This window comes from Citrus sinensis, chromosome 9 (genome assembly GCF_022201045.2).
Source record: "Citrus sinensis cultivar Valencia sweet orange chromosome 9, DVS_A1.0, whole genome shotgun sequence".
In the NCBI taxonomy this organism is placed as follows: domain Eukaryota; kingdom Viridiplantae; phylum Streptophyta; class Magnoliopsida; order Sapindales; family Rutaceae; genus Citrus; species Citrus sinensis.
The window spans coordinates 3,566,018-3,578,790 of record NC_068564.1 but is presented as its reverse complement, the minus strand read 5'-3'; the positions used below and the strand labels follow the sequence as shown (position 1 = coordinate 3,578,790).

Below are 12,773 nucleotides of genomic sequence, written 5' to 3'. Positions count from 1 at the left end.
AATTGGAATTATTGTGTGGGTTTTCTGGAAATGTCTCTCCTGATGCATTGCAATTTTATGTAAAGTATCATTGCGACAAAAAGCATATGCTAAAACATTTGAGAATTTGAATGTACTCTAATCAAACAGATGGATGAGTTTTTGCTTTGGTTGGTTTTGTAATCTTAGTACTACTTGCATTGGGAGGATTAGTTCTATGATTTCGTGTACATTTTTCATGAAACTTTTGAAAAATGTATTGTGATGTTCTCCTTTTGCTTTCTTGCAGTAGTGTTGGTATTTCTACTAGCACCTTGCATATATCTTAACTAGTATTCTGCATTGTTTAGGCTGCTGAAAGACAAAAATTAAAAAAATTTCAGTTGTATATATTTGTTTGAAGTGAGAATTAGTTGACTGCCATTTACCTAAGAGGATCTGTTCGTCCTAGCTCACTTGAACTGCATTGCATTATTAAGTAGGCTGGACAAACATGAAAATGATAGACGATAAAGGACATTGATGCCTGTGAGCTATTCAATTTGTAAATATGCAAACTTTAGAGGCAGTGTACTGAAATGAATGAATTGGAGAAATACGGGCAAACATTTAGTCTTAGAGGCTGGCCGCTACAAAAATGTGGTAAGTTAGGCCATTGTGATCTTCTTCTTCTTGTGCATACTTGGCCTGTTCTGGAATCTGCATGGGTGGTTCTATGAGTGCACCTGATACCGAAACTTGCACATGTTTTATTTTTGTTGTGTACTCATCTCCTATTGCTGGACATCTGAAATCAAGTTCTGTAACAGCTAGGCATTTGCAGTTTTTTTTAATGTATTTAAAATCAAATAGATTTCAAACAACACAGCTTGGACTACTACAAGTTAGATACCTGTGGGAATGGTTGATAATAGCTAGACATATGATTGACTTTTCTAGCCATTTTGTTTTTTTATTATTAGACCCCGAACTATTAATAGAACTGCTGTTGTTGAGCTATTGTTAACATTTGCTGCTTGATACATTCCACAGGAAGTCGCTTGTATCCCCTTTGTCACAGAAAAAATATACGATAATTGTGGTTTACAGTTTTAGGAGTTTTCCGAAATTGTTCTTTTATCTTTGTGAACACTGGATCCTGAAGTTGCATGGGTAATTGAGGTCTCAGGCTGAGGCGCATGTTTTATGCCACGGCATGGCCGATAAAGGTGTTGCCACTGACAACCACTACTTCATCAATGACTTCATCGTCTAACCACCGCTCAATTATGGAGGTAGGGCACTCAGTAGTCAATCCATCACATCACTAGAAATTTCTACAGGCCACTTTGTGTACCTATTTACATTATCACGTTTGACATAATTCAATGGGAGGAAAATTATGTTTCAATCACTTAAAAGAACGTCGAAAATACAAGTAGTCATTATGAGTCTTTTATAATATTTTAGCGTTACTTCAAATTTTAATTGTATATCAACCAATTATTTTTTTCACTAATTTCATAAGTTTTAGTTAAAACATTTAAGATAGAAGATTATTTTATCCCTTAATTCGTTTAATAAGAAAAAATAATATTTAAAAAGTTTCATGACAAAATATTCTTTTATTTTAAATTTTTTAATTATCAGTTAATAGAATTAACAGAAAAGTGATTGGTTGATAGAAAATTAAAATTTAGAGGTAATTCTGAAATACTATTAAATACTTGTGGTGGCTACTTATTCGTTCCGTACTCTTGAAATGGTTGAGAAATGATATATCTTTAGTCAAAAACATTTGTCAGTCCAGCCAAGCAATTGAGCAAATCAGAATCAAATCTAAGTTTTATTTATTTCCCACGCTCTCTTTCTGCTCTTTTTCTGTCGTTTTAGTTTGTGGCAAAATATTCCGAATCTTTGTGAAGCTTTAAACCCTTTCCCGGAGCCGTGATATCAAACGTTATCTCTAAAATGTTTAGCATAATTTTTGAAGACACTGTTGTCAGAGTGATAGCTACTATGTCAGTCGCAATAATTGCCGTATCATGGCTGATCAAGAAATCAAGGACCCCACCATTGCCGCCCGGACCTCTGGGATTACCAGTGCTAGGAAACCTTCTCTCCATTGAACCTGATTTTCACCGCTACTGTGCCAAATTGTCTCGAGTTTATGGACCAATCTTCAAGCTTAAACTAGGCAGCAAGATCTGTATTCACATAAGCTCACCTTCATTAGCCAAGCAAATCCTCAAAGACCAAGATGCAATTTTCGCCAATCGCGATCCTCCTGCTTCAGCTTTGGTCACCTCTTATGGCCTGCATGACATAGTATGGATGCCTAACGGCCCCGAATGGCGCCAGTTACGCAAGGTTTTTGTTCGAGAGATGATGAGCAGCTTGAATCTTGATGACTGTGCTCTTCGTCGAGCTGAAGTACGAGAAATGGTGAAGGAAGTTTATAAAAAGGTTGGTTCACCCATCAATCTCGGCGAGCAAATGTTCCTAGCCATACTTAATGTAGTAATGAATATGTTATGGGGTTCTTCATTGCATGGAGAAGAAAGGAGCAGCGTGGGAGTGGAGTTCAGGCAAGTGGTAGGGGAGATTGTTGAAATGTTGGGAAAACCTAACATTTCAGATCTGTTTCCTACGCTTGCTTGGCTTGATTTGCAAGGAATCGAATCTAAAACGAAGAAACTAGTGTTGTGGTTTGACAGGATTTTTGACTCAGTGATAGTTCAGCGGATGAAGATTGATGCAGCCAAGGGGCAGATCAGTAAACAAAATGAGGAAAATAAGGACTTTCTGCATTTCTTGTTGGAGCTTAAGCAGCAAGGAGAGGATAAAACTTCATTGTCAATGACCCAGATCAAGGGTTTGTTATTGGTACGTATCTTCATTTAACAAAATTTTGTTTATTGATTTAACTTTTCTGCCATAATTTGACTAAAAAGTTATTGACCAAATGAAGATTGAACAGAAGAAATTCACAGCGCAAGTATGTGACCCTTCTTCTAAAGTCTAATATACAACGTATAATAGTTGATAAGGTCATCTGACATTGGACTTGAACTGGACTCATTTTTTGTTAACAGGACACAGTCCTTGGAGGAACAGATACAACATCCACAACACTGGAATGGGCAATGGCAGAAATGCTGCAACATTCTGAGATAATGAGAAAGGTTCAACAAGAATTGGATGAAGTGGTAGGGAATGGCAGCATTGTTGAAGAGTCACATATACCAAAACTTCATTTTTTACAATCAGTGGTAAAAGAAACCCTCAGATTGCACCCACCTTTACCACTCTTGGTGCCACACTGTCCTGTTGAGTCCTGTACCGTAGGTGGATACACCATCCCGAAGGGATCGAGAGTCTTCGTCAACGTGTGGTCAATGCATCGGGATCCTGAGGCTTGGCAGAATCCGCTAGAGTTTCATCCCGAGAGGTTCCTGAAAGAACTTGGAAAATTGGAATACCAAGGAACCAATTTCAGGTATCTTCCTTTTGGGTCTGGTAGGAGGATATGTGCAGGAATTTCTCTAGCAGAAAAGATGGTAGCATATGTATTGGCTACAGTGTTGCATTCTTTTGAGTGGGAATTGCCTCAAGCAATGAGCTTGGATTTCGCAGATAAATTTGGGATTGTTTTAAAGAAATCTGATCCACTTGTTGCCATCCCAACCGCAAGATTATCTACTCCAGAACTCTACCACTGATGGGTGTAGATTTATTTCTTATTCTGGATTATTGTTGTTTTTTCGCAGACTGTTATTTTATTTTTACTTTTGAGCAAGTGTGTTATGCTATTTTTCGAACAACCATAAGAGATTTTACTAACCAACAGAGTGTTGACTCTATTGGCAATGGAGTCCCCTTAAGTGGCTTGACTGAGTTTGTTTCTCAATTCGAGTCGCAGGGAAGTCGTCTTTGTTGGGAGAACCTGTGTCTCTCGGTTCGAGCGGGGACTTCTAATCTGGGTTGTGGTACAGCTTAAAGGTGCCTTCCACAGTTGGGGCTCTCTTCAGGATACCTCGTGGTCAAAAAAAAAAAAAGAAGAGATTTTACTACTAAACATATTAATAATGCTAAGATACTGTATTTGGATTGGAGTTGGCCTTCGAATAATAGTGAAGCGATTGAGCAAAAACATGCGTGAATATTAATTATTAATTGAATTAATAATTAATTTTATTGTTGTTTGATCGCTTCTTACGTTTCAAGAATTAAATTCAGTCTCTCTCCTTAGCTTGGCACAGAGCATACTGCGACTCAATTTTTCTCTTAATTAAATTGAGTAGAGATAAAAATGTTTTCTTATTAATACGATTGAAATAGATATCTTTCTAATATTGTGTGAGAGTAAAAATTTAGGCTCTATTATATTAAAATTATTAAGAATGGTCCCAATTATAAAATCTGAGTGTATACCAAAAAATAATAATAATAATAATAATAATTCTTGGAGCTGACAGAGAAATGGTCTAGGGTGTTTGTACATAGATTTAGTTTTTGGTCGCTGCATGTTTTATTTCTTAATCTTTTTCTCCCCTGAAAAATGAAACCCCAATTTAATCAATTATTTAATGAATTTTAAACTAATTAAATTGATGAAAATTTTATTGTAAATGATGGCAAGGTCGTCGGCTCTGATCTACTTGGACCAATTTCATAAACTATTCTATGACTTTTGTCCATACCAATTATTGATTTGTTTACTAGAAGAAAATGAGTGGGACTATTGGCACCCCTCCAAAATGCTTGTCAAACCCACCCTTATTTCTAAATAAAACACATTTTATTTATGAATTTTTTAATTCTCTATTATTATCTCACTCCTCATAAACAAACTTTTATGGCTGATAAACTTCTTGATAAAAATCAATTAATTAAATAAAATATCTGTAAGATTGTGATGTAAAAATTTTATTATGAGCCTTAAAAAAAGAAAGATAATTTTGTCAGAATGTGTTTTGTTTATTATCAATAGATTGATTTAGTAATTGAAGAAAAAATTATAGAGAATTTGAGAAAAAAAAATTACGTGTGAGTTTGATAGCAGAGAAAATAAAAGATTTTTTTTTAAGAGAGAAAATACAAAAATTTGAAGTGAGATAAAATAAATGTGAGATATTTTAGAGTATTTGTCCTTAAATGTAATTGTAACATAAGAGGGGTTTTAAAATAATTTTGGAGGGGTGCCAATAGTCCAACTTGAAGAAAATTCATCAGTTCCACTAGAGATGGTCAATGGGTCAGGCCGACATCAAAATAAGGCCCATGCATGCCGTGTTATGCCGTGCTTTATTTTTTTTGCTTAAGCCTAATCTGGCACATGTGTCTTGTCCACTGGTGCCGTGCCGTGCCATGCCTAATAAAAAAAGGCCCAATAATTTTTTTGTTAATTTTTTAAGATTACATGCCAAAATGTTTGCATACTTTTTTCAACTCTATGTACATTTTTTTAGGCCTATGCCTTTATTCAAATTTAATAAAACTGAAAATTCAAAACTCAAGTCTATATTAAATAATAATAGTAAGAGAATGTAATATTAATTACTAAGTTTGATCTTATAGTATTAGAATTTTTTTTAATACTTAATAACAATAATAATAATAAATTTTTCTTAAGTGTTGATTTAATTGTTAACTTGGACTTACATAGAGTTATAAATCATAGTTCACAATAATATTAATGTATATTTATAAAATCATGATATTTATAATTTTATTCATTAAAATCATGATATCAATTATTTATGCAATAAATCATAAATATAAATCAATTATAGTATTTTTTTAAAACTAAGAATTAAATTAATTCAAAAAATTTAATTTCAAGTTATTTGTAAAATCATAAAATATTAAGTTTATTTTCATTAAAAAATAAAACGTACTTATTGCGTGCTTTTTCATCGTGTCGTGTTTAGCTCATCTCTAATCGTGCCGTGCTTTTAAGGCATGCGTGCCTAAAATTCTAAGTTTAGCCCAACTCACGTGCGTGCTGTGCCATGCCGCGTGCCCCCATCAAAACGTGCTAATGCCGTGCTATACGGACACGTGCCATGCCACGTGCCGTCCAGCCCATTGTCCATTTCTAAGTCTCACTGCCTTTAACAGTCTCTCATAATTTAATCAATCGGTCCCAAATCTAATAATTTCTTTGGCTCTATAGGAAAAAAGAAATATTGATTTGTTCTCAATAACTTGTCTCTCTACCTCTGCTCTTTATCTGTAGTCTTAGGTTTTAGCAAACAAATTGTACTACATTCATTGAACTTTCAGTTTTCATCAATCAGTCTTTTTTGAGCTGTAATCCACTAATCATGATTTCAAACGTTCTCATCAAGATTTTTAGCTTAACTTTTGAAGATACAGTTATCACTTATCAGAGTGATTGCTACTGTTTCAGTCGCATACTTACTACATCATTGTTGATTTGTTGAAGGAGTTAGATTATTGGCACCCCTTCATTAATTTCATAAAACTCATGTTATATTACGATTATATTTAAGGATAAATATAAATATAATTAAATTATTTATATTTTCTTTCTCTCCTCGAATTTTATTATGCTTTCACAATATATATATTTTTATTATCATTAAAATAATTTGAATTTAAGAAGTAATCCTCTATGCCAAAACAAAATTCTTGTAATAAACATAACAACTTAATTAAGATACAACATAGTAGAAAAATAAATTAAATAAAATTTTATCCTATTGCAACTAATTTTTTAAGGATTCCCAAACTAATTGCTGAAAGTAATAAACCCAAAACTTATAGGTAGGATAAAATTGTATTAAGCCCATGAAATATTCATTATTTTCTAAGTATAATGTTTTTCTCACCTTTTCTTTTAGATTTTTTTCTTTAGAAATTAAAATAAAAAAAGTTTAAAGAGAGGAATATAAGTATTAAGACTAAAAGAGTGAGAAAATTATTAGAAATTGAAAAATTCGTAAATAAAAAGAATGTTCATTTAGAAAAAAAGATATTTTGGTATTAAATGAAATATAATTAAAAAATAGATATCAATAGGATTTTGGAAGAGTGTTAATAGCCTGGCTCTTGTTAAAGAGTCTTATATACCAAAACTACGTAGCCGTTAATTACAAGTAGTAGTAAAAGAAACCTACAGATTGCACCCACCTATATGGGTAGATCCATTATTAAATCCTTACTAAAAGAGTTAAATAAAAAAAATTTAGGCACATTTTCTATACCACAAAGTACTTATTATTTAATTGTAAGAGTGCCATTTAAAGGTTTTGGAAACTCAGTGCGAATCTCAATAGCTACATATTGTTTAAGAGAACGTGAAAGAAATCAAGCACTCCAAATTAAATTAATTTTTTTTATTTAACCCACCTAATTTACGTGTATTGTTCCACTAGAGCCTACCTATACCGCTTTGGTATCGTGCCCCCCTGTTAATCCTATACTATGCGGGATATATGCTGAAATTGTAGAATACATTAGAAGTACCATGTTAATTATACAACAAGAAAATGATGCTATAATAGAAGTGTATTTATTTTGAAAAATCACCATACAAGTAGTGGTTATATTAAATTTAATTACATATATCATACATGCATTAATTAATTCTATTACATCTTATATATTATTGAATTCCTCCCCGATCATGAATCTTCATTAACGCGTGGTTGATGCTTCGGGATCCTGCGGTAATGGCAGAACCAACTGGAGTTTCACCGTGCAGGTGCGTGCGGGCATGCCTCTAGCAGAAATGATGGTAACATATGTGTTGGCCACACTGCTGCATTCTTTTGAGTGGAAATTACCTCAAGGAATGAAGCTTGATTTATCGTATAAATTTGGGATAATTTTGAAGACATCTTATCCACTTGTTGCCATCCCAACTGCAAGACTATCTACTCCAGAACTCTACCATTGATGATGCGTGTAGATTTATTTCTTATTTTGGATTCTCCGTCTTGTTGCTTCATGCAGACTGCAAGTTATGGCAGCAGTGTAATTTAATAGCAAAATTAACATAGATTTAGTAGCATTTTATCCTTGACATCACTATTGCTTGTTTCAGTTTTTAAAAAATTGGATTCGGCTGTTCTTTCCACTAAACGACCTCCAGTAAATAAAAACGCAAGTTATATAATAACCGATTGTCAGAAACTTTTTTTTTTTCCAATAATAATATCATCACGACTCAGTACAAAGCAACCAATAAAAAATTTGACAAAAAATTTACATATTTCATGTATTATGTATGTAATTCAAAGTATTTCTTAACATGAAATATGTGTACACTGACGACGCCACTTAAAGTGTTACGTACTAGAAAGAAGAAGAAAGAGGAAAATTTACAAGAATAGTCTTAAAACTTTTGCAATTTTTGAATTTAACCCGCCTAATTTTTTTTTTATCATAACTAGCCAAACACCCTATTTTTGGACTAAATTACCCTCATTATTTTCATTAAATTTACAAATGCATGCCACTCGATAAAATCCAACACAACTATAATGCTCTCAACTTTAAACAACTTAACAAACCTTCATCACTCTCAAAAACTTTATCAGTCTCAATAAATCAACAAATTCCATCAAACAAATATTGCATAATTGAAGATATAATCATCAATTGGAGAGCTTCTTAGAGTTAGTTTATGCTCTTACACAATATAAACCTTTAATCTATTGATTTTATCACTTAAGTTCGAAATTAAAGTGGGTTTTGTTGCAAATGTTGTTATTTTTCATTCATAAAATAATGTGATTTATTAAAGTACTTAATTTGAGTTGAGAAATGAAGAAAAATCATTGAAAACACAGAAAAATCAAGCAAAAAATGAAGCCCATAACAAGTGAGACAAAAACCTGTCGCACTGCTTGTCTCACCAAATTTAGTGAGACAGGTAGTGGGACTGGTGCCTGTCTCACTAAATTTCAAATATTTTTCAAAAGCCATAACTTGGGCTATATGTGTCTGTTTTAGGCATATAATTTACTGTTTCGAAACTTATGATGAGACAAATCAAATCCAAAATCATATACTCCATAAAACCAGTGGGTTTATGTGTGACGGAAACCTGTCCCATTGCTTATCTCACCAAATTTAGTGAGATAGGCAATGGGACAGGTGCTTGCCTCACCAAGTTATGTGCGACAGACAGTAGGACAGGTGCCTATCGCACATAAACGCAGTTCGTTTATGTGAAACAGACATCTGTCCCACTGCCTGTCTCACTTGTTCTGGACTTCGTTTTTTGCCCGATTTTTCTGCGTTTTCAATGATTTTTCTTCATTTCTCAACTCAAATTAAGTACTTTAAGAAATCACATTATTTTATAAATGAAAAATAACAACATTTGTAACAAAATCCACTTTAATTTCGTACTTAGTTGATATCAATAGATTAAAGGTTTATATTGTGTAAGAGTATAAACCAACTTTAATAAGCTCTCCAATTGATGATTATATCTTCAATTATGCAATGTTTGTTTGATGGAATTTGTTGAGTTATTAAGAGTGTTGAAGTTTGTTGAGAGTGATGAAGATTTGTTAAGTTGTTTATGGTTGAGAGCATTATAGTTGTGTTGTATTTTATTGAGTGGCATGCATTTGTAAATTTGATGAAAGTGGTGAGGGTAATTTAGTCCAAAAATAGAGTATTTGGCTAATTATGATAAAAAAAAATTAAGTGGGTTAAATTTAAAAATTACAAAAGTTTTTAAAGCTATTCTTGTAAATTTTCCCTAGAAAGGGTGTACATTATTATTCATAGTATTACACATTCCTTTCATCAAAAAAGTATTACACGTTGACATATGTTTTTTTTTTTTCTGCTGCATGTAATTTACGTGACATTTATATTTTATGTCCGTTAAACTTGGGTAAGCTCAAAATCCGGCCCAAATTCTCAAATGTTTGAAGCCGACCCGAAACGGCCCATTATTCAGCTGAAGCCAATTGAGATTGAAAAAAAACCCTAAACGCTCGACACATATATAACACTCGCAGCAATTGATCGAAACAAGCCATTGTTTCATAGAAGAGGCAGCAGAAGCAGCAACTGCAGCAGCAGCTCTCACTCTTCCGGTCTCTCGAAATCCTATAAGGTCTTCTTCTCGCTCTCAATCTCTATTTGCTCATAACTGAATATTTGGATCGTTCTGCTTTTGTTTCCGTGGCATGCTTAATTCTTCATATCAGTTGCTGTGAAATACGTGGATAATAAAACCAAAGTATAAAAAGCACTAGCCCATTTGATTTAATTTAGTTTACGGTTTGGTTTATAGTGCTTCGTAGTTGTTTTTTTTTTTTAAGATGTTGAAATCTAGGGTTTTGGGTGATAAAAATGTATTTTTTTACTATGTTCTCAAAAAATAATTGGGTTATTGTTTTTCAGGAAAATCTAGTAGAAGCAAGAAACAATGGCGTATGCAGCAATGAAGCCCACCAAACCGGGTTTGGAGGAGGCCCAGGAGCAGATTCATAAGATCAGAATCACACTTTCCTCCAAGAATGTTAAAAATCTTGAGAAAGGTTCATCACTTATCTCTTATTCATCATTAGATAATACCCTTATGTTTTTTTATGTTTGACATAATTGTAATTGTATACTAAGAATGGTTATGTTTGTTATAATTTTGATGATTTTCTCTGTTTGCCCACATTTAAGTATTGGACTGTTATAATTTTGGTCTTGCAATTGTAGTTTGTTTCTGCTGGGTATATTAAATTGTTAGTTGGGAAAATGATTTTAAATTTTTATTTTGTACTAGTTGCCATTGTTTATCCTTATCACTCAATGAAGGGTGATTGCGGTCACAGAATGGTCTTTCTAATTGTTGCTTATGCCTGGATTCATTTCATATAATTTTATGTTTGCATTATGTTTCTTTGTTTTGTTATTCTGACGGTTATGTTTTTGTTTATTTAGTCTGTACGGATTTAGTTCGTGGTGCCAAGGACAAGAGATTGAGGGTCAAGGGTCCAGTGAGGATGCCTACCAAGGTTCTTCACATCACCACTAGGAAGTCCCCTTGTGGTGAAGGTAATGACCTGAAGTCTAATTAACTAGCATTTTATTGCATCCTTTGAATTCCTTATTTATTTTATTTAAGTCTTGAAACTGTACTCTTCATATGTGCTTTCTATGTTTTTTTTTTCTTGCTTGTAACAATAAAAAAAAAAAAATCCTCAAATGCTGCCATAAACTTTCTCGACGTACAGATGTGCCGTTTGACAGTTTTGATCACTATATCTCTTGTTCTTGTTTCTCTTGTTAACATTTGTGGGATTGCATAATCTGATTATTTGTTTATAGAATTGACACTTGAATGATGTACAGTTACTTATTGTTTAAATGTCAAGAATGGTCTTCCCTGTGTTTCATAAGTATGCTGTTTTTGAGTAATAGGGTATTTGATCTACTGTCCTTTAACATGTACTCGGAATGCTATATTACAACTGTGTTGCTGAGTTATTTAGTCATGAAAGCATTTATACTCTGTTTGCAGGAACCAACACTTGGGACAGATTTGAGCTCCGTGTTCACAAGAGAGTTATTGATCTCTTTAGCTCCCCTGATGTCGTGAAGCAGATCACTTCCATTACCATTGAACCTGGCGTGGAAGTGGAGGTTACCATTGCCGACTCTTAAATGTCTGGCACTTTATTTTTGTGTCCATTTAGCTTTTAGTGAAATCAGAAGTAATCTTCCCTCATGACACTGTTTGCTTGGAAGAATTTGTCAAGAATTTAAGACTGAACAATCGATGTAGGGTTGATGTTAGTTTGTTTTTTGTCATACTATTTTGCAAGTTAAAAATTATGTTTTGGGTTATGTGGAGAGGGATTTTGTTTACTGTTCATTTTATATTAAGCAATGTTTGGATATTTGTTTTGAATCTCTAATAGACGTTAATATCATATGTTTTCCCACAAGATCATTCCTATTGAGATATTGCTTGGATTCTATGGATATATGTAACTGTTAGTATGGGGGTGCATGCTTCATGAATTTGCTTGAAGATGCATCATAATGATTTTAGGACAACTGAACTAGTTTTAATTTTGCATAAACTTTGAGCCAAATTTTAGTTATTATGTTATCTCACGCTGAAATAATTGTCTTGAGACTAATTGTAATAGGGAATCTTCCCTGGAATGCCATGTTTACTGAACAACAATCGTTTGTGATGAAACTCAATGGATGGGTTGACGTCTTCTACTTCTCTTTAGAATATTGTATATAAGCACAGTTTTCCTTTCTTAACAGTTGTTGTATTGGCAATGCCCCATTTGAATACTTGTTTTTGAGCTTCAGTTTCACCCCTACTTTTATGCCAGAGGAAATATTTACTGGAAGTAATGTGTCCATCCAAACCAGAAGTCACATGATATACCTTCACGTGGTTTCTCACTATCCGATACTAAATTCTCAGTTAGAAATTACCTGCAGAGCCAAAATCTCTCAGGATTGAGGTAATTGTACATTTAGATGTTCCCTGGTAAGGTTGTATGCGGCTTGATTAGTGGAACTACAAAATACCAAAAAGCCACATCAGCACGAAGAATAGAAACTGCAATAATGCACTTTACATATGATTGTTGATGGAATTCTGCAGATAATGTACGAATCCAACAAATGGAGTTAATTGTAGAAGCTTGAAAGCATTGCAATTTCTCAGGAATCTAGCATATGATTCATGATTTATTTGCTAAAAAAACTGAGCGCACAGCTTATTACACAATGTTTGCAAATCTAAAACAAAATTACCACTAAATTACTAATGCTCTGAAGTCAGAACCAGATAATCT

At 33.3% G+C, this 12,773-nt stretch overlaps 2 protein-coding genes across 2 annotated transcripts; both read left to right on the top strand.

Annotated features, from left to right (window-relative positions):
• The first annotated feature begins 1,603 nt into the window (after positions 1 to 1,603).
• LOC102609348 (flavonoid 3'-monooxygenase CYP75B137-like) lies at positions 1,604 to 3,782 on the top strand. The gene is made up of 2 exons (XM_006490150.4): positions 1,604 to 2,844; positions 3,054 to 3,782. The coding sequence occupies exons 1-2, from the start codon at positions 1,930 to 1,932 to the stop codon at positions 3,678 to 3,680; spliced, it is 1,542 nt and encodes a 513-aa protein (XP_006490213.2). The 5' UTR covers positions 1,604 to 1,929; the 3' UTR covers positions 3,681 to 3,782.
• A 6,117-nt stretch (positions 3,783 to 9,899) lies between these two features.
• On the top strand, positions 9,900 to 11,897 carry LOC102621376 (40S ribosomal protein S20-2). Its single transcript, XM_006495088.4, has 4 exons — positions 9,900 to 10,066; positions 10,357 to 10,493; positions 10,891 to 11,004; positions 11,471 to 11,897. Exons 2-4 carry the CDS (start codon positions 10,382 to 10,384, stop codon positions 11,611 to 11,613), a joined length of 369 nt encoding a protein of 122 aa, XP_006495151.1. The 5' UTR covers positions 9,900 to 10,066; positions 10,357 to 10,381; the 3' UTR covers positions 11,614 to 11,897.
• Positions 11,898 to 12,773: the final 876 nt, after the last annotated feature.